This window comes from Sprattus sprattus (genome assembly GCF_963457725.1).
Source record: "Sprattus sprattus genome assembly, chromosome: 17".
Lineage (NCBI taxonomy): Eukaryota > Metazoa > Chordata > Actinopteri > Clupeiformes > Clupeidae > Sprattus > Sprattus sprattus.
The window spans coordinates 20481781-20501393 of record NC_137915.1 but is presented as its reverse complement, the minus strand read 5'-3'; the positions used below and the strand labels follow the sequence as shown (position 1 = coordinate 20501393).

Genomic DNA, 19613 nt, shown 5'->3' with positions numbered 1-19613 from the left:
AGCGAATTTCGCTTTTACAGCCCGCCGTTTGCAAGCACAAATCATACTTCGTATTTAAGACATGGTTCTATCTTCATTCTAGTGACATACTTTACTGGACAAACATTCTGCGATCCAGCAAAGACAGAGAGCTGAAGTTCCCTCTGTTTGCCCGATGCTCACTCTCGCCACGCCCCCTGAAAGCCTGCTCCTGACGATACAGCCAAGCAGAGATATCGACATAGGCCTATTGCTGGGGTGTTTTCGAGATGGCTTTTTATGTCATGTTCCTCTCTCATTTTTCAAAACAGCGGTTTAATAAAACGTTTAAAGGGAAAGAGTGCTTCTATTGAAAACCAGTAAAGCCCAAGATGCATCATGGTGCCTCGATAATGGTTTTGTAGTCACATAGTGGCCCAGGGTTGTAATAATATGTGACATTCACTTTTCCCGAAGTTACTCTATTCTCTGTTTAGAGAAAAGCTCCCAGTTTGTGCGTAAGTGTAGCCTGACGATGTCATACTCATAATTCTAGTCAGAATATGAGTCTGAGACCGAACCATTGGGCTGTGATTATGGGGCGTGTTTCAACGAACCAGGAAAGAAAATTCCTCTTCGCTGAATTGGATACCTAGAACCAATCAGAGCAACGTAGTGTATTACCATCTGATAGATTAAACTTTTACCTGATCCCCTAGGAAGGACGGCAAAAACATCTTTTCAATCGACAAATGCCTTGATCGCGTTTCTCTGTTCCTCTTTCAAAATGAATGCGCTGTCAATATCTGTTGAGATATGACTGCTCACGTTACTTAATTAGCACTCAAGGCTAGAAGCTACCATTTGTTTCAATGTTTTTTTTGTCTACGAGTTAGCATAACCTATCAATAATGGTCTAGAGTGCTTCAGTTAAGACCTACAATCCTAGGCAACACTCGTTTTGCGTATACACAACTAACCGAGTCAATGTAGACATAAAAAAGTCGTGTAGATAGCTTGAATCATATAACATATGTCCCACTAAGCTCCCGAGACGGCGCCATCTTTGTCCGATGTATAGGCTATTCTATCTATATCTGTCCATCAACGTATAAAGCCCGCCCTTACAATTTGATTGGTCATATCACTTTTCTGGGCCGTTTAACCTCTCCCAACTAGTTCAAGTCCAGACTGAATCTCCCAGACCAAACATTTTGTGGGCGGAGTTCAGGCTGGTATCCAGGCTAGCGTAAGTGTGTTCTTTTACCCAAAAGCCAGGGTTAGTTCGGTTGAAAAAAGCTGCGGTCATGTTGACATGGCATCAGCCAATCACATGAGTGCATGCGCAGCTGAGCCAGAGGAGTAATCTGGAGCCCAAAGCCTCTGCCAAGAGGACGGCACAAATTGTCTCCTCCATCACCAAACCCCAAACCTCCCCCTCCCTCCCAGACCCCTATCTCCATACTGGAGATGGAGGGGGCGCTGAAAGACGTGGGGCTGAAATGTTATGATGTTTTTTCAGTAACATGTAGAATGATATGCGTTTCAATGGCTTGATATCCATTAAAGCTGTTCAAGCTCAATGTCCACTTGAATTTAAACAAGCTGACACTACCAGCTTTGCCAGGGTATACCACTGGGGTAAATTAAAGCGCTCTGAATTTTTTATTTTTCTATCTTAATAGACTTTTCTCTAATGTAGTGCCTTAATCAACACCCAAGCAGACAGCTTGTGGGCTCGCAAACCTGCATTCAGCTATGCATCAGTTAACAACTATGTGCTTCTTTTCATTTCCTTTAAAAGAATCATGTGTACCATAAATAAAGTGATTTAATTATACCTCTTGACTATATATTGTAAAAGGGGAAAATCCTATCTTGTAGCAGTGTATTACCAAATGGTATGTCAAATTAATTATTTATGAATTACTTCGCAGCAACTTTAAAATGCTCAACACCCAATAAGCAAAGCAAATAATGGGCAGTAAAAGGCAGAAAAAAACAACTAGCTTTGCTGCTAATTTATGAAGGCCATCTGGGTGTTGTAATCTACTATATCCCGTTATCAGAGTAGAAATGACCCATAGTAAAATGCAAAGCAGTGTGTTATTTCAGCCCTCTCACTTTAACACCAGAGCGCTCTTCTTTACCCCAATCTGAGCCTTGTATGGTACAAAGTATATACAAAAGAGATGAATTACTTGTACGCATTTTTTGAAGGTGACATTAATCCTCACCCGTACAGCTGTATGAAGTTGGTTTAGAAAGGTACATGATTGAGTCTCTGATGTGTCCCTGAGGCAGTGGCCACCAGCAGGGCTCTGTACCGGAACAGAGGGCCAAGCTATTGAGTTTGAGGTCAGATTGGAGGCCTGTCACTTACGCTCATCTGTGTTTCTCTCTGCAGAGGTGTGAGCTGTGCCCCCATAAAGATGGAGCCCTGAAACGCACAGACAATGGAGGTACGTCCTGGTGAATTAAAGCCACTTGTTTTGTTTTCATCTGTTTACAGGGTGCAAAATATTCCCATCTGTTTCTCTGTCCCCTTTCTTTCAATCAGTCTTTCGATTTCTCTGTCCGTCAGTAAATTATAACGACATTACCATAACTAACAGCACAACAGGTGTTAAGTTAGACTTCAGGTACTCTTAGAGAATGCTGAGTGGGTTCTTGTTTTTCGGCTGTAGCATGAGTTGGTGTGACAGTAACACTATTAGTTAAGACCAAGTACGCAACTCAGCGCTGTTTTAGAAACAGCTGCTGCTATAACAATGAGGGCAGGGTGTTGCAGATTATCTCCAGTTGATGGGGAAGACTACACTCACCTCTTTACTCTCTTCTCACTTCAAGTTGTGAAATAGATTCCTGCTTGACACTAAGGGTGTGAAATTCGTGGGGACGGGTGGCTAAACTTTCGATTGCACACGAGGACCTGAGAACTACTGTTTTTTTTTTGTAACTTAATTATGATTTGTTATCGATTTAGTAGTTTTAAAAATTGAAATATTTTATCAAGCTTCACCTAATTCGAGACCTGACCCTTCAATGTGAAATGACATGCTTGCATCATCACCATGTAAGTGGAGTACGTTTCAGCACGTAATGTTAAGACACAGATGTCCCTAGTACACAGTGTACAGACGATCGTCATTAAAAATGTTGTATTGGTGCGATAAATGTGTATGTAGATGTCACAGTTCAGACAGGTAGACAGTTTATACACTCAGCACATAATATTCTTAACTTTCACTTTTACAATAACAACTATTCTTGATAGGGTGTATATCTCATACGTAGGCATGTGTTGTTATATCACTTCACAGTACTGTTACATTTTTCAGCTAAGTATTTGTTTTTCTTCTTAACGTAGCCAGTACCCTGCCCTGTGTTAATGTACTCGGTGTTCAGGTAGCTGGGAGGCTGAATACATTTACGGCTTATTGTACGCTGGGTTATTCTCTCATTCAACGCTGGTCTGGCTCATGTTGCTGGCCTTTCTGTCAACCCTGCTCCTTAATGGCCTGGAGCTCTTTTAAGTGTTGTTTGTTCTGCTGGAGTATTTGGTTGACTGCTAAGACTGCTTCCTTGATACCCACCACCACCACCACCTTGATTGTAAATTCAGGCAGTCTGTTTGAAATGCATTGGCAAGCCATACAGACAGGGTGTCGTACAGTGTCGTAATCACCAAATGGAGGCAATTAAGCACAATATTGCATTGGCGCCATAGTCATATATTTACCATTTGCAAAGAGATTAACTTTTATGCTACAGTGCATATAATAGAGGGCTCTGCAAAATAACTGGAGCACATTCATTTAAAAACAGACTATGCCCCTCTGTGGTGAAAATGTTTTACATATTAGACTTGTTTTGTGAATGGCAGAGCCCCCCCCTCACACCGTGGTAATTTGTGACGCATACACCCCGTGGTCTTCGACTGCTTATTTTTTCATGCATAATGAAACAACGTGGGGAAGATGGGGGGCAGGCAGGCCTGCTGGATTGTATGTATGTATGTATGTATGTGTGTGTGAGAAAAACAGTCTGTGTGTGTGTGTGTGTGTATGTGAATGTGTGTGTGTGTGTGTGTGTGTGTGAGAAAGAGACAGACAGTGCGAGAAAGACTTTCTGTGTGTGTGTTTGCGTTTCATCTGGCTTTTATGAGGGGCTGGTCGGTGGGCCGTCCCGGGCTGGGGTGAGCGTGAGGTTGCGAAGAGGCTCCTTTCCTCCGCGCGGCCGCGGGTTCAGCTGGAGGTCAGCCCGCAATCTGTAAACCCAGCAGCCTGTCAGACCCGACAGCAACATCACCCCCCCCCCCTTTATAACCACCCACGTCCTCGAACCTTTGGCCGTGACATTAGTCCTCTCTCTGTCTCTGCGTGTTTGTCCTTTTCTCCCCATACGGTGACTGTGCCTGGGGGCAGTTGTGCTCTTTCTCTTTATCTATCACTCTCTTTCTCTCTCTCTCCCTCCCTGTCCCTCTCTGAAGTCAGTTTGAACATGTATGTGATAGTCAGAGCCGGTGTGTTGTCAAACAGAGCGCTGTCTTCAATACATGGATTTATTGGTGTGACGGGTCCTTGCGGTCAGCCTTGAGCCAAGCCAATGGTCCGCATAGGAGGAATGTCTGAGAAAGCAGCATGCCATTTCATTATCCCCCCCCCCCCCCCCCCCCCCCCCCCCCCCATTTTTAAAAGTTAGTAAGCATTACATTTATTCTACGTCTTGAAGCGTGATCGGCACTGCGCACACAAGCGAACCCTTTCACCCTCCCGCAAAGTGTCCGTAAGTGGTTTTCACAGGTGTTGCTACAGTTAAGCAGAGCAAACACGCGCTCAAATCCCAAACCAAAACACGGCGGCCGGGCCACAGAGCGCGGCTTGTAGCACATGGGTCACAGCTGGCCACGGGGGCTTCCCCTCGGCAGGGAAGAGGGACGTCAGTCTGGAAGCATAGGACTTGGAGAATGAAAAAGGGATTACTTTACGGATGGGACAGAGGTGCAAGGCAACACGGGCTCGCCCGGCCATTTCTCTGCACAATTGACGTTATTGACAATGCAGACAGATGTTCACGTCGAGTATTTTGACACATGGTGGAAAAGGTTTTTTTCTTTCTTTTTTTCGTCTTCTTTCCCTCCCCCTTTTCTCTCTCGGGTGAGACTAAGCGTAAACAGTGCCAGGCTGAGGGACTCTTTGGAGTGTGCTGAGGGTTTTACGGCTGCATTTTATTGGCTTCTGCGGGATTCTTGGAGGGACTTCAAAACAACAACACGCCCCATCTGCCCCTGTGCTCTGGGTGTCCCTTCTAACCGGGGTCAAAGACAGTTCAGGGGTTCAACTTTAAGTTTAGCCCTGTTATTGCTCCCTCAGATGCCTCTGAGGCCGCAGCACTCCTAGAAATAAGAGAGAGAGGGAGGCAGAGAGAGCCAGAGAGAGAGAGAGAGAGAGAGAGAGAGAGAGAGAGAGTGTTTCTCCTGATTAAATCATTCCCCTTTTTTCTTTCATTTTGGAAAAAAGTTTAAATACCCTCCTCCACTCACACACACATGCACACACACATTCCCCATCACACACTTGTAGAGTATGGTTTGTGGTTTTGTGGTTATGCAGCAGCTGTGGGTATGGGGTTATTACAGTCGCCCGCTGTAATGTTTTAATGTGATGTGTATGCTGGGGGGTGTGGGTTGACCAGTGTTGGTTGTTCCCGTGGCTGAGACGGTTAGTTAGTTGGCATGTTGGGCGGTACAGTGGGATGGCTTGCCGTCTGTGGGCACCAGTGCTTGCCTTCGTGTGGCCGAGTCTCCCGTGTCCCACACACTCCACCACAATACTATTCCCTATTGCATCACATTGAGGATGGCTGTGGCTTGTTGCCTTCATCATACCAGTTTTACGATGTAAGGGACGGCTCTGTGTGTTGTGTTGTGACTGAACAGTCTTGAAATAGATACTTTTATGTCATTTACTTTTATGGAGCTGTTAAGACATAATAACAGGGGTGAAGAACAGCTTTTCATTTTGAAATTCATTCTGGTAAATTGCTTTGATCATGCAAACTGGTTTATTTGTTGTATTAAGTGCGTTTTTTTTGTTGCATGTTAAAAAATTTAAATATCACTGTTGACAAGTCATTTATCCCTTATAGCTTGTGTAATAGCTTCATTTCTAAGCCATATCTGAACTCTTTGACGCTATACATTCATATAAATATTATTCAGTTATTCTAGCTGACAGGTTGTCTACAATGTATTACAAAGCATTCCATGTTTAGCGCCATGTGCCTCAGCTGACTGTGTTGTTTGTTTGCAGGCTGGGCACATGTGGTCTGTGCTCTATATATCCCAGAGGTGGAGTTTGCCAACGTGTCCACCATGGAGCCCATCGTTCTACAGTCTGTCCCACACGAGCGCTACAACAAAGTAAGCCTCAATACCTCGCGGTGCCTGGGACTAACCTTTTTGATTTAGCTACATGTGCTCAATGGCACCATGTTTAACTTCTGAGGAAGATGGTCTGCCATTGGCTTACACATTCAGGGTTAACTTGTGCAACACTTTCAACTACAGACAGAGCTTCATGAATCACTCTAAGCTGCTGTTTGTAGTGATGTGTATTCTGGTTATATTTGTAAGAAATAAATAATCCTAAAAGTCATATTTGTATCGATACCTAATTCTCTCACATCAGATTTAAAACTAAAGCGTATCTCCATGTGCATGTCGTCAGAAAGACGCCACTGAGAATACTAGTTATTGGTTCTTGGCTCGACTGTTTACTCTTGTTAGTCTCATATTGTTACTCTAAGCCCTGCGTTGTGCCAACGTAAACATTCTTCTCCCAACCGACAAGCAACGTCAATGCGAACAAATATAATACTATTCATAGACATCACCTATACCAGTGGGGTGATTAGCTAAACACAGACGCGTTAATTCCTTTGTGTTTGAGGCTCAGCATAGCGCCTGGTGTCTGACACAACCTGCAGCCAGGTTTAATCTCATGCTTGAAATGCCTCCATATCGAGTCGGGATTGACACGAGATGGATGGAGCGCCGCTGGTTATCGAGTCGTCCGCTGCGAAGCAATTTCAAACGGCATGCTTATCACGGCCTAGATAATCGGGAGCCTTTGGAAGGCAGGCATCAGAGAGAGGGAGCGAAGCCGCTTAAACCGCCAGAGCCTGGGTGCCTAACTAACCGTGCAGCCGAGAAAACAGCCAGCCATACACCAGAACGAAAGCCAGGAAAACAGCTAGCACCGATTTCCCCCCCCCCACACACACACACACACATACACCCCTACCACCACCACCACCAAGCATCTTGTCCATTCATATACAGACGTATAGATGCACACACAGTAAAATTAATCCTTTTCTCTGTTCTCTGTGTGTGTGTGTGTTTGTGTGTGTGTGGTGTTTCTTTGTAGACATGCTACATCTGCGAGGAGCAGGGCCGGGAAAGCAAAGCCGCCACGGGGGCCTGCATGACCTGCAACAAACATGGCTGCCGGCAGGCCTTTCATGTCACATGGTGAGTTGGAGGGTGTGTCATGTGCCTGCCCTCAAAACAAGCCCATATCTCTCACCTGTCACGAATGCAACTCTGACTTTGTTGACCCCGAAGTTTGTTTTTGTAGTGGTGTGACCATTGTTTTGTGATTCATTTAGTTTTAAACCAAATCTTGGAGGTCTACTTACCAGATTGCCAGACCATTGTGTAGTATCACTTTAAAATTAGTTTTAAGCTAATTCCTATAGGTCTACTTACCATCACTTACGACCACTGACCATCTCAACCTTTCTCTGTGTCCCCCTCAGCGCTCAGTTTGCTGGGCTGTTGTGTGAAGAGCAGGGCTCTGACGCTGATAACGTGAAGTATTGTGGCTACTGCAAATACCACTACAGCAAACTGGTAAGCCTCCTGCTGCTTCCTGCTACAAACCCCTCCACCTGGCTGTCTTGGTGCAGCTGTGCTTCTCTGTGTAACTCCTGTCTCCAGCCGTCTTTCAAACTCATGCAACCTCTCTCTCTCACACACACACACACACACAAAGAAAAGAAAATGTTTTTTTTTTTGCTGTAATTTAAGAATGGTGAGATAAGAATGAAAGGGTATAATCCAAGATTGATGAGGTTGAGAATAGTAAAGTCCTGTCATATTGTTGATCCTATCAGGGCATAAGGAGTTAGCTTAAACTTTAGTCATGTTCTCTAGTCCACTGTTGAGTGGCGGGTTTGAAGGCTTTCATATATATCTCCACTTATTTGCTAATCCTACTAGCTGCTCACTGTTACATATTCTCAATTATTCACTCTTACACCAGTGCATTATTTGGAGCTTCACTTGTCTGTTGTTCTAAAAGTATTGTTTGTCATGACTTCTGTGTACTCACAAACACACTGGAGATGCCAAATCATAGCCTTCACTCCTAAATTTGTAGGTTGAGAACCAAATTATGACCGCATGGGTGGAGACTGTCCTTATGAAATGTTGGCATGTCTGACAGAATTGCACAAGATCTTCTTTCTTCATTGTCTTCAATGTCCCCTGTTTGAAATACCTCTTGGTCCCTGTGTTTTGTGCGGATCGTGTTTCTTCTCCAGTTGCAGATGCTGAAAGCAGAGCAGTCATCAACCCCCACTCTATCTCAATCTCTTTAACCCCTTAATCTCATTGACAATCAGTAGCAACTCTCTGGATCTTGTTGATCTCTCTTTCTCTCTCTCTCTCTCTCTCTCTCTCTCTCTCCCTCTCTCTCTCCCTCCCCCTTCCTCTTCCCCCATTTTCCTCTCTTATCCATCCCCTTCAGCCACCCCCCAGGACTCTTTCTTTCCTGCTTTACCCCGACCCCCCCTTTCTCCCCAACCCCTCTTGGGAGGGGCTGGGTTTCACCCCCAGCAGCAGCCCCTCAGTGTCGGCGGATGGGCTCCCCTTCCTTCCTGCCTGACTGGCCCACTGTTACGCCGGAGAGAGGAGGAGGAGAGAGGGGAGGAGGAGGGGATGGGATGGCAGTGGACAGACTCTCTCCACAGTCTAGGCCCTTAGCCGAGCCCCTGCTGCTTCTCAGATTTGAGCCATGAGTGCCACCCCACCCTTTAAAAAAAAAATCCTCAGCCTGTCTTCCGTCCATCCTCCAACCCAACAAAGGGCTCACACACACACACTGCTAGCCCCCAAACACCACCATCGCATACACCGCCAGGTCTGTGGGGTGGTGAGGTGCAGGAGGAGTGTTGGGGTTGAAGTGTGTGGGGGTGGGTGTAGGTGTAGGTAGAGGTGCTTTGTGGCCATATGGAGACAGGATGCTGTGGCTCTGATAGGTTTCCATCAGGAGCTTCTCTAGCTGCGTGGTGAGGGCCTTCAGAGTCTTTTCAGAGTGTATTTCTGACTGTGCCACACAAAAACAGCAAAGGAAATGGCCTCTCATTAGGTTGGAATCCACACGAGTGTTTAGCCTGCGGCCACTGGGACTATATACAGTATGTGTATATATATACATGCACTATGAATGTGCAGCCATGTCTATGGAGTCAAAAGTGACAAGTTGGCAAAAGCATTGTGTTTCACTTGGCTCCGAGCAATAAAGCCTGTTCATGCAAGTTTGCATGTGCAATGTTGACGTTATTTAACATTTCTTCTGTGCCTCTTACTAGTCTTTCATTGAGGTAAATGAATGTAGATTTGCCTTAAGTAGGGTGTGGAGTTGGGGGTTTGAAGTTGTATTCGCCAACCTGTAGTCAAATGCCTGTAATCTTTCTCAGCCAGCATGTACTAATCATGAGCTGTGCTTCCTATGAATGTTTTTCTAATGGAGTCGGTGAGAGCGTTTCATAGGTCCGATTCCCGCTTGCATTGAAAGCCACTATTTTGATGTAAATATGCCGTAGGAGCCAGTGTTGTTCATCTGGCAAAGTTGGCCCTTTGTTTAGCAGGGTATTGTAGCCTAATATACAATAAACAGATAACTATACAACAAATTCATACAAATTTCAATCTTTTTTTAAGTGTACTGTGATGTATAACTGTTTTATGCAATTGTCTGAGTGAAAATCAGTGCAGCTTACAAGCTCACTCCTTTAGTGGCAAGGGTATGCTCTGGCTTCTTCACCACTGCCTTAATGTTGTGGACTTTGGAGTTTTGTGCGTGTGTATGGGGTCCCTTGTGGCAGCATCAGTGGAATGAGGAATGGCTCTGCTTATACTGTGCGTGGTTAGGTATGAGTAGGCTAAGGGCAGGCAGAGCCAATCACGGCTGACCACGGGCTGAAACTTTACAGCGGTTCACTTTCAAATGCATGTACTAACAAACTGAGTTTCTAGCTAATGTGAGCTGGCTTGCTGAAATTGGCTAATTTCTCACGAACCGATAATTGAAAAGGAACACACTTTTGTACGTGGGTTTCTTTTCCAAAAATGTAGGCCGCCTGGCATTTTCCACTGTCACAACAAATTTGGGTTGTATGTGTTCAGGGTATTTCGAGAAAGTATTTCTGCGTCGACAGGGAATACAGTAAGAGCTTGCAGTGGCTGAAATAATCAATATGCTTATTTTTTACTTCAAAAAGCTGGACGGACCCCATTTTTAATGAATAGTAGTATTCTGCTGCTAACAGCAGTAACATCTTGCTGGGGATACTTGCATTGGTCTGAGCCTGCCTCCTTGGTATTTTAACTGCATTCGCATGGAACTGTTTTCCTTTTGGCTTTGATTTATTTGCACATTCGTGTCTGCTCTCCTCCTAGTGCCATTAGTTTGAAAACAAGCTCCTTTAAAGTCCCTTTCCTTGTCCAACAGGTTTGTCTTGGGTGGTGACTCCCAACGGATTAAACGGCAGACCAGTATAGGAGTGGGGAAACATGTTTTAAAATAGCATCGTCCTACTAATTATTTTCCTTGTTTAGCAGGATGTATTGGCATGTACAACTTCCGAATCCATAAATAGGCTAGTATACCACTGGTAAAAAGGAATCCCTTTTTCTTTTCTACAGCCAAGTATTAAAGAGGTGCATCTGGAAGTGCATTGCACTTCAATTTTTTTACAGCATTGTTGTTCCTGACACTGTCTGTTTTAGTTTTTCAGTCTTAATTTTCTTTTTACTATCCAAGTTAATTATTTATCCCGACCATGCAATCAGTCTTATGTCTCAGCAAGGCCTTTTGAGTTTTTTTTCTTCACAGGAGCTAGTCCTTCTTTCGGTCCCGTAGTAACGTGAAGTTCCTCTCTCACCTTCTAGAGGAGGCGCAAAGGCCGAGGTAGTAGGGCTCAAAGCTTAAGCGATTCCTCCTCTCACTCTTTGGATAAACACCATGACCAGGACGAGAAGAAGGTAAGGCAGCTCCCCCTTCCTTCCCCTCCAGCTCTTCTCCCTTCACATGAGTTCACCCCAACGTGCCCTTTTCCCTATACACTCATATTATGAAGTGTACTGACCGGGCAGTGTAGCCATGGCCGTGGTTAGGTGAGAGTTTAGCACCACTTGTTGTTTGAAACACAAATGTTCCAAATTGTAGGTAGATATATATTGCCTGTTTATAATATATCATTGCCTGTATATAATATATATGTATATGTATATTACACTTCATAGTCTATATATATATATGGTATTGGCAGTACCTATTTGGTTTATGTTTAAGTCCAAACCAGGTATGCGTAATCATGCACAGTGATTAGTAATTTTGGCACTGATGCATATAGTTCTGACTAAAAGATGCTTGATTCCCTGAAAGCAATCAGTCACACTTCTTAGTCACACTGAATATGTGCAATCAGTATTTATAGGTAGAGCAGTCATTTGTTCCACCAATTTTCTCAGAGATGTATCCAGACACAGCCATATCGAATGGAACATGCACACAGATCAACCTTATTCCCCTTCCTATCTAATTCAATTAAGCCCAGCATACTTGTACAGCATCATCAATTACTGCTATAGCTCTGGCAAATATTTCCACACTTGGGATGTAATGTTCTTTTACCGTCCCGCTACCTCCCTTTTATATTACTTCACTAGTTTCAAGCAATGGCCGATAGACGGGAGTTGTACACTTCATAGTCTTGAGACGTGTGAAAAGTGCATGTTGTGCGTTTCCATCGATTATTTATTTTATTTATTATTATTTTAATTTTTTTGCCTGTATCCATATCAACCTACCATTGGCCATTTTGCTTGTTCTACCTTATGACAGAGAAAAGCCATCCATACCATAGACTGTATCGCTGCGCTGATTTGGTATCATCACCCCATTAGGTAGATCTGAGATGCCTTCATGTCATTTGCTGTCCTCTTGTTTTATTGAAATAACAAAAGGGACATGGAATTGTGCATTCGAATTTTATTATCACATCCTACTAATTGAGTTATACTTTTAAGCATGATTTAAGAGGGTTTTTACTAATGTCTGGCTTTGGATTTGCCATTTTCTTACTTTGTAATTTTACTCAGAAGTTGGAGATCAAATTGAATTTGCAAAATGATGCCACCTTAAAGGTATAATCACAAAATCAGTAAAATAAGCAATAGAGGTGTGAATCTTTACTGGCTCCATGATTCGATTACAATTTTAAAAGGTGACGATTTGATTATTAAACTTTTCTTGATGAATCACTATTCTCGATAAATACATCTTGTCCTTGCTTTTTATTCATAATTTATACTTCATGTTCCCTTAAAACGTTTTATTAAACAGCTGTAGTTTTTTTAAGAAAATAACACCGTAGCAGGCCTTTGTCTAAATAAAAAAAATTCTGTAGCTACAAAAAATTGAATTTCCAATTTAAAAAAATTCTGCCCTTCGATTACACATACAGGGTAATCAGTTACTGTCCTAGATAACAAAAATATTACTTTTAAAAGGTCGCTCTTAAAAGATCAAATATGATCCACTAGAACAGAAATTAATATCTGTGGTTAATCTATATAAAACCTAAAACAGTACAGCATTTAAAATATAAACCAACATGTTACCGTTCTTGTGGTACAGATGGCCCGATTAAATGTGATTTTGATTCACAACATAATGATTTTGATTCAGTCCTGTTTGGTTAGATTCCAATTCGATATGATGAGGAATGAGATATGAATACAGTTAAATACTATACAGCAGCTGTCCATATTCTGGGAGATGTTGAATAAGCTCTAAAGGGTTACAAATGCAGTACTACCGAAAAGTAATTGTGAAAACCACTTAATAAAAGGCCAAAGGATTGCCTTTAATATAACAGTCAGGATATGTCTAACATTGCGGAAATTCACGTAGAAATGCATACAAGTAATTTTTTTAGTGGAGCTCGCTGTGGAATGACTACTTACTGTACTTAACTAGTGTCACAAGACCCTAAGGAATGTGAAACCTTACAAGCAGTGTGTATTGCCAGCGTTTTCTGTACATTAGCTTTTCTTTCATCATTACAACTGCATATCACAGGGATTTGAAAAGAGTTTTTTTTTATTATTTGTATATTATTTAATTATGTTGATTAAAACAAAATAAATTATTACATTTTCCTGCATCAATGCAGGATGTATCATATTGGCATTGAAATGCATTGACCTGCAGGCTGTGAGGTAGATGGTGTGTTGATTCGTGGTTTGATGGCAATATTGTATTTTCTCACAGTGGGCCTCAGGCAGTACAGCTTATTGACCGTTTTTAAAGTAAGAACCAGTCAACATTTACTAGTCATTGTGTGTTTATATACAATCTGCACTTTGGGTCAAACAGATGTTTTTCAGCACCTCGTTGCAGATGCGTGTTGTAGGTAAATCTTGAAATGCACTAATGATCTGGTGATCCTCTTATTTTTCAAGCATACTGGAGGCAGGGGGAGAATGGGGACTTGGGTTCCCCCAAAAGGCTTCTGGTTGGATAGGGCTGTCCCTCCTGCCCTGGCTATTGTTGCCGTGACTCATTTGCATTAGCAAAGGGTCCCCCATCCCCCCACCTTGCTTTCCCAGGTCAAGGGTCACCGAGCTCAGATGTATACCTAGCTAATTCCAAACCCTGGAGCCAAACAACAATAGTACCCCCACCCCACCCCCACATCCCCCACTCCAAAAACAGTATGTAAGCCCCTTCCTATTCACCCCATTCACATATCTACAATCTTGATAACAGTCTGTTTCTAGGCAGTTAGTTTGATTAGCATGATTTCATATTGTGGATTACATGCAGGTTTTCTTGTTTTTGTTTTGTTTTGTTTGTTTAGTTCTTTTTACAAGTGGAATTTTAATCCATATGGCCTAAAGCTGTTTAGTGAGTGAGCGAGCGAACGAGAGAGTGGTCTTGCCACGGTGCGCCTTTTAAAGAGATTCCCCAAATTCACCAACCTGCTGCAGGCATTGATGAATCATGGTAATTATCTTCGTCCCATTTGCTCGTTCCTGCTGCTGGCTAGGTCCGACAAGAACAACAGGGGGAGCGGAGGGGGAAGAAAAAAAACCCAATCCATCTATTGAACCTCACATACTATTCATCCTTTGTGGCTCGGTGAAACACGGGCGTCCATTTCTGGATGGCAAATGATCACTAATTATTCGCTCGGCGACCGCTCGATAAAACACCTTCGGCTCTTTAGTGATGACATGTGCTGAGCTTTTGTAGCCGACCCAGGGCGTCGGGTGTAAGCAAAGTGCAGCGGCAACACCAAATCGCCCCTCACACACAGTCCGTCCGTCAGCGCCTCTTCGGAGGAATGTTAATTAGGACGAAGGGATTCCAGCTCCGGCTCCACACTCTGAAAAATGAGCCATGTCTGTCAAAAGACCCTTTTCTGTCAACCCTATTCTACCTCGGAACCTATTCCCCCTTGTCGGTGTTTGAATTGTGCAGCAATGTCTTGCTGCTTGTGGTGGCACTTCTTGCATCGAAATTTGTTTGTTTAGCGGATGCTAAACAAACATGTCTTATCACATAGCTTCTCATCTGCTTTTTAGGGTGCCAACTCCACGCTATAATGGAAGGCGAGCGCAAGGCCCCAGCCATTTAAGTCTTTTGTCTGTTTGTAACCATTCTACGGTGCCTAGTGTTGGAGGAGGTAGGCAGCTGAATAAGAGGTGGGTGAGAGTGCCGTGTGTCTGGGTGATCCGTCGGGTGCAGACAGACTGCATGTGTCTCCTCTCTCAACCCTTTAAGCTCACAGGCTGCCAGAGAACCAACACTGACCAGGTCTCTCATGTGGCTGGACCTTTGCCCACATGGAAAGGGTTTGAATGAAAAACTAAAAAAAAACGATAGACACATTGTCGGAATAAGATTTTTTTTTTTAATCCCCACTCCCAAAATAAACACACAGATCCTTTTTTTCTTTTGGTCTAGTGATGTATATTATGGCAGAAATTGCATATCTCTTACACTCACACACACTTACGGGGACCTCAGGGGCTGTTCTTGGCACTTGCACAGGAAATGAGGGCAAACCGTTATCAGTTCCAGCGTCATAATTGTTGATTATAGCTGACAGAACAGCGCGGGGAGTCGCCACGAGTAACCATAGCGGTTGGCATGGCGCAACCACCCCAGAATGTGAGAATATGCTCGCTGGTGTCTTTCAGGAGCACTGCATAATTTCACAGCTCTGGTCTGAAGATCAGAGACGAAAGGGGTTGGAGGTGTTCGATTGGAACATGAGGTGTAAATTCGTTCGCACCACCGCCCCTCACCCCACCCCCCACCCTTCTCTGTCCCCGGTGAGAATGACAGCTAGGCTGTGCCTGTCACAGAACCAGTGGTGTAAATTGAGATGTGAGTAGTCTGTGGTCAAGCCAGGGATCGGGTGAAATCTTTCACATCCAGCCGTAAAGGAAAATAATTTCTCAGTTCGTAAAAAAAAAAAAAAACTCTTGGTGATTGTGGTGATCATTCGGAGGTTGGGATCCCAGCCAGAATGACATTGACTTGTAGCACATTCTGATCTGTGTGTGTCGGTTTGTTGTTATTTACGATGACTTACTGTTACCTGTTTTCTCGATTTAAAAAAATATATATTTTTTAAAGCAAAAACAGATGACCCATTTCTCCTTTTGAGGGGAAAATGAAACGCTTTGTGTTTGGCCAGCATCCCTGTCCTAGATCTTCTCTCATCAGTAACAATTTGTCCCGTGTGTTTTTTGTCGACCTGCAGAAACACAAAGAACGCGACCGCCACAAACCAAGGCACAAGAAACCTCTTGAGCTCTCCCCTTCACTTGTCCCTGGCCATCTCATGGTCCCCACTGAGAAGGTGAGCTTTGACAAGTTTGTGTTCATGAAAGGACAGGATAAGAGTATTGAGAATAATTGATGCTGCTCTGTACATGTACTGGACATTTTTTTATTCTATATACATTCTCTTAAAATTCTCTTTTTGTATTTGAATTCTCCTCTCGTACTGTGTGAATGGTTGAATATAGGCTATGGTCATTAGTCGGTATCAAAGATGCGAAATTCGGTGTAGCTAGCGCATGAAGGCTTCTCTACGGAGTGACTATTTTAAAATCACATGGAATCTGACATGATGGAAAATGTGACTTCAAATCACATCATGATCATTTCCAGTCATGATTGTTGAAAGATCTTTGACCGAATGGAATCTCCGTTTTAATCTGAATATTGACCCTCAGTGACCCCCATTTTCCCCTCTCTCTAATCCGCTTCAGAGCTACAACAGCGGCAGCAGCAGTGCGGGGTCGGTGTCGTCCATGTCTGGACCCATGCAGAAGCGCATAGACGACGGCAGTGCCCGCTTCACCAACGCCAACTTCCAGGAGGTGTCCGCTCACGCGGGGGGCGGGGGGTGCAAGGAGGGCACGGTGGCAGAAATGAAATCGATGGAGGGCAAGAACAAGAAGACCAACAACCACTGCCCTGCGCAGAGAGGGCGGAAGTCGATGACGGGGAAACCTCTAGGTGCTGTGGTCACCACTGCCACATCCTCGACGACATCCTGCAGCCCCTTCCAGCAAAGTGAGTAACAGAAACGGTTTAATGGTGTAACATGCCCTTCTGGGTGGTGCAGTGTATCGTGTATAGTGTAAAGCTGTAAAATGTGTTAAAAAAAAAGATGCATTAAAGGTGTAAAGAAGGAAAAAAGTACTGAAATTAATGACTATAACTTTAATGTTATACATCACACTAATATGCTGTAAGATATAGAGTAATCATAGGCACTGAAATGGTAGGAAATTCACCAGGCATTCATTCAGAATGAATATGGCATCAAAATGCTTGCGGCTAAAAATGTTTTGCTTAGAATGCCTTGTTTCTTACGAGGGCTCCAAAACACATCTCTGTTTTATGACGGCAATAATTTTGATGATTGAACAGAAATTATATTACCAACTATCTGTATCTCAGAATGATCAGCTTTCAGGTTGTATGCTGTGTTTTGCTCTTTATTTCTTAAGAGGAAATCATATTTATCATATTTACGCAGACTTGGCGTAAAAAAAATGGGAGCACCACGAAACAATTTGAATCAGCCAATCCTTTTCCAAATAATTGGCTGTGTTAACTGCAATTTTTCACATTGTAGTGTTACCATTTGCATTTGTACTTTTTCCCCTTCACAAGCCCAGTGTGTAAGGTACTGAATGAGTTCAGTCTCTATAGCCTCTGGGCTGTTACCCCTCCACTGGAGCAGGCCACAAATGAGCTGTTTGAAATTGCTCGTTCCACATCTACAAGGCAACCTCATAATGTTCCCCTAATGTTGTTGCTGTCTCCCTGTAATTTAACTGCTAGAGCAGGGTTTTCATTCTCTGGGAACACATGTTCTGGTAAAACGCATTCAATAGCGTTTGGTTAAAAGCATGCCAGAAGACGAAATGTATGGCTTCCCTCCCCCCCTCGGCCAATCGGAGCGCGAGGCTCTCTCTCCCCAACCCCGGAAAGCTCATGAGTCTTGACGGTTGAGGGTTGAGGGCTGGGATGTTGTGACAGGGCTAGACAATCTCCAGGCTCGCGAGGCCAGCGTGTGGCTGAGATAAGGCTGTCGTCTGACTGGCTGGAGGCCGCTGTAATCTTTTTCTTTTTTTTTTTGTCAGAGGGAAGCATGGGAGTATGGCGTTTGGCGTTTGGTTGGTTCCCCTTAGGTTCCACAGAGGGGGCCCTTAAAAAGTACCAGGGGCTTTGGCTCTTGCTCTGGCTCTCTCTATCTCTCTCTCTCTCTCTTTCTCTCTCTCCTCTCTGTGCTCTCTCCCTCTCTCTCTGTGGGAAAGCAAGTATCACTGGTGTGGCGTAGCGAGGTCCCTGTGTCTGTGGGAGTGGCCCCTCAATCACACATCCTTCCCCTGCGCTTTAGCTCACTCGCCCCGCCACCGCCGGGGCCCATCTGACAGACGCCTGCACACAGAGGTCATGTCTGGAGATTGGAGACTTAATCGCTCATGTGTTGAAGGGGAGTCTGGTGCTGTGTGGTGCTTTTTGGGGTAATTCACACGGAAAAAGAGAGACAAGGACAGAAAGAGAGGGAGGGAGGGAGGGAAAAAGAGAATGTTACAGCACCAGTAGTCTGCTGCAGTAGCAGAGGGAGCACGCCCTGTGGAGGTGGATTATCTGCGATGGGTATCTGAGCCTGTCCAGCTGGACCTCAGGGGCGAACTTGTCTTCAACTTTTAACCTCACGCTCACGTAAACAGCACAGGCATATGTGGGCCTATATGAGAAGCTTCAGTGCTTGTTCTTCCTGGGAGGTGACGAGAATTTGAAAGGGAGGACAGTTGCCGTCCTGGACACGGTTGGTATTGTGGTCCTGTGGTCCTCTCTGTGGTTAATACTTAACACACCAACCCCAGGTCACATGAAGGAACGACGCGAATGGGAACTCGCTTCAATAAAGTTGTGTCCAACTCAATAAGACACTGGTGTCTAGAGCATTCAAAGATGGGTTGGAATAATCTTATTTTATTATTGTAAACATCTCCCAGTGTCTCTCTCTCTCTGCCTAGTTGAACCTGCGCCATGGGAGAGCATTTATTGCGAGCTGCCTCCAGTTCCAAGAGGTGGGACACCTGATGCCTTGGCCAGGCTGTTGGGGGCACGGCGCGACAGCTGGTCGTTTGTAATGAAGCTGATGACCGAGATAGGAACGGAAAGCAGAGAGGGTTGGTAGTAATCAAAGCAAGCAAAAGGGACTGGGAGAAAGGGAAAGTGTGTGAGAGAGAGAGAGAGAGAGAGAGAGAGACGAGAGAACTAGAGTGCAGGTTTAGCTGCCCTCTATTCAAAGAGCGAGAGAGAAAAGGAGATAAAAAGAGGGAGAGAGAGGGAGAGAGCCCATGTTTTCCTGCCTTCCATTCTGTTTTGCTTTCCATCTAGCAGCCATATTCACCTTGAGCTTCAGCTCTCTCCCCAGTTTCTGTCTTGACCTGTTTACTGGTGTTGGACTGTCTGTAGCAGGGCAGGGTAGGGTGAGGAGAGGAGGAGGAGGAGGGGAGCGGGTAGTAAAATTGGGAAGCCGAGCCCCAGCGGCCTCCTGGCCACAGCTGTTAAAACACGCTAGGTAGCTGTGGCATGGTTTCCAAGTCCTCTGCCTGAGGGGAGGGAATGATGGAGAGGGCCATATCTGGGTCAGGCTACATTATGGAGGCTCTTTGCATATGCAGACTGGAGGAGCTGATGGATGTCCACACATCAGCACAGGCCTCGCCTCCGCTCAGGTAGCGGCTCTTG

The 19613-nt window shown here is 44.4% G+C and overlaps 1 protein-coding gene across 3 annotated transcripts in view; it reads left to right on the top strand.

The window, feature by feature from the left end:
- Nucleotides 1-19613, top strand: part of mllt10 (MLLT10 histone lysine methyltransferase DOT1L cofactor) — a 62059-nt gene that overhangs the window by 8809 nt on the left and 33637 nt on the right. For all 3 annotated transcript variants that reach the window (XM_080855181.1, XM_080855180.1, XM_080855179.1), the window contains exons 3-8: nt 2366-2420; nt 6273-6382; nt 7392-7495; nt 7783-7876; nt 16090-16188; nt 16604-16910. In XM_080855181.1, the coding sequence (XP_080711307.1) occupies nt 2366-2420; nt 6273-6382; nt 7392-7495; nt 7783-7876; nt 16090-16188; nt 16604-16910 (769 nt within the window). The remainder of the gene's footprint in view (nt 1-2365; nt 2421-6272; nt 6383-7391; nt 7496-7782; nt 7877-16089; nt 16189-16603; nt 16911-19613) is intronic.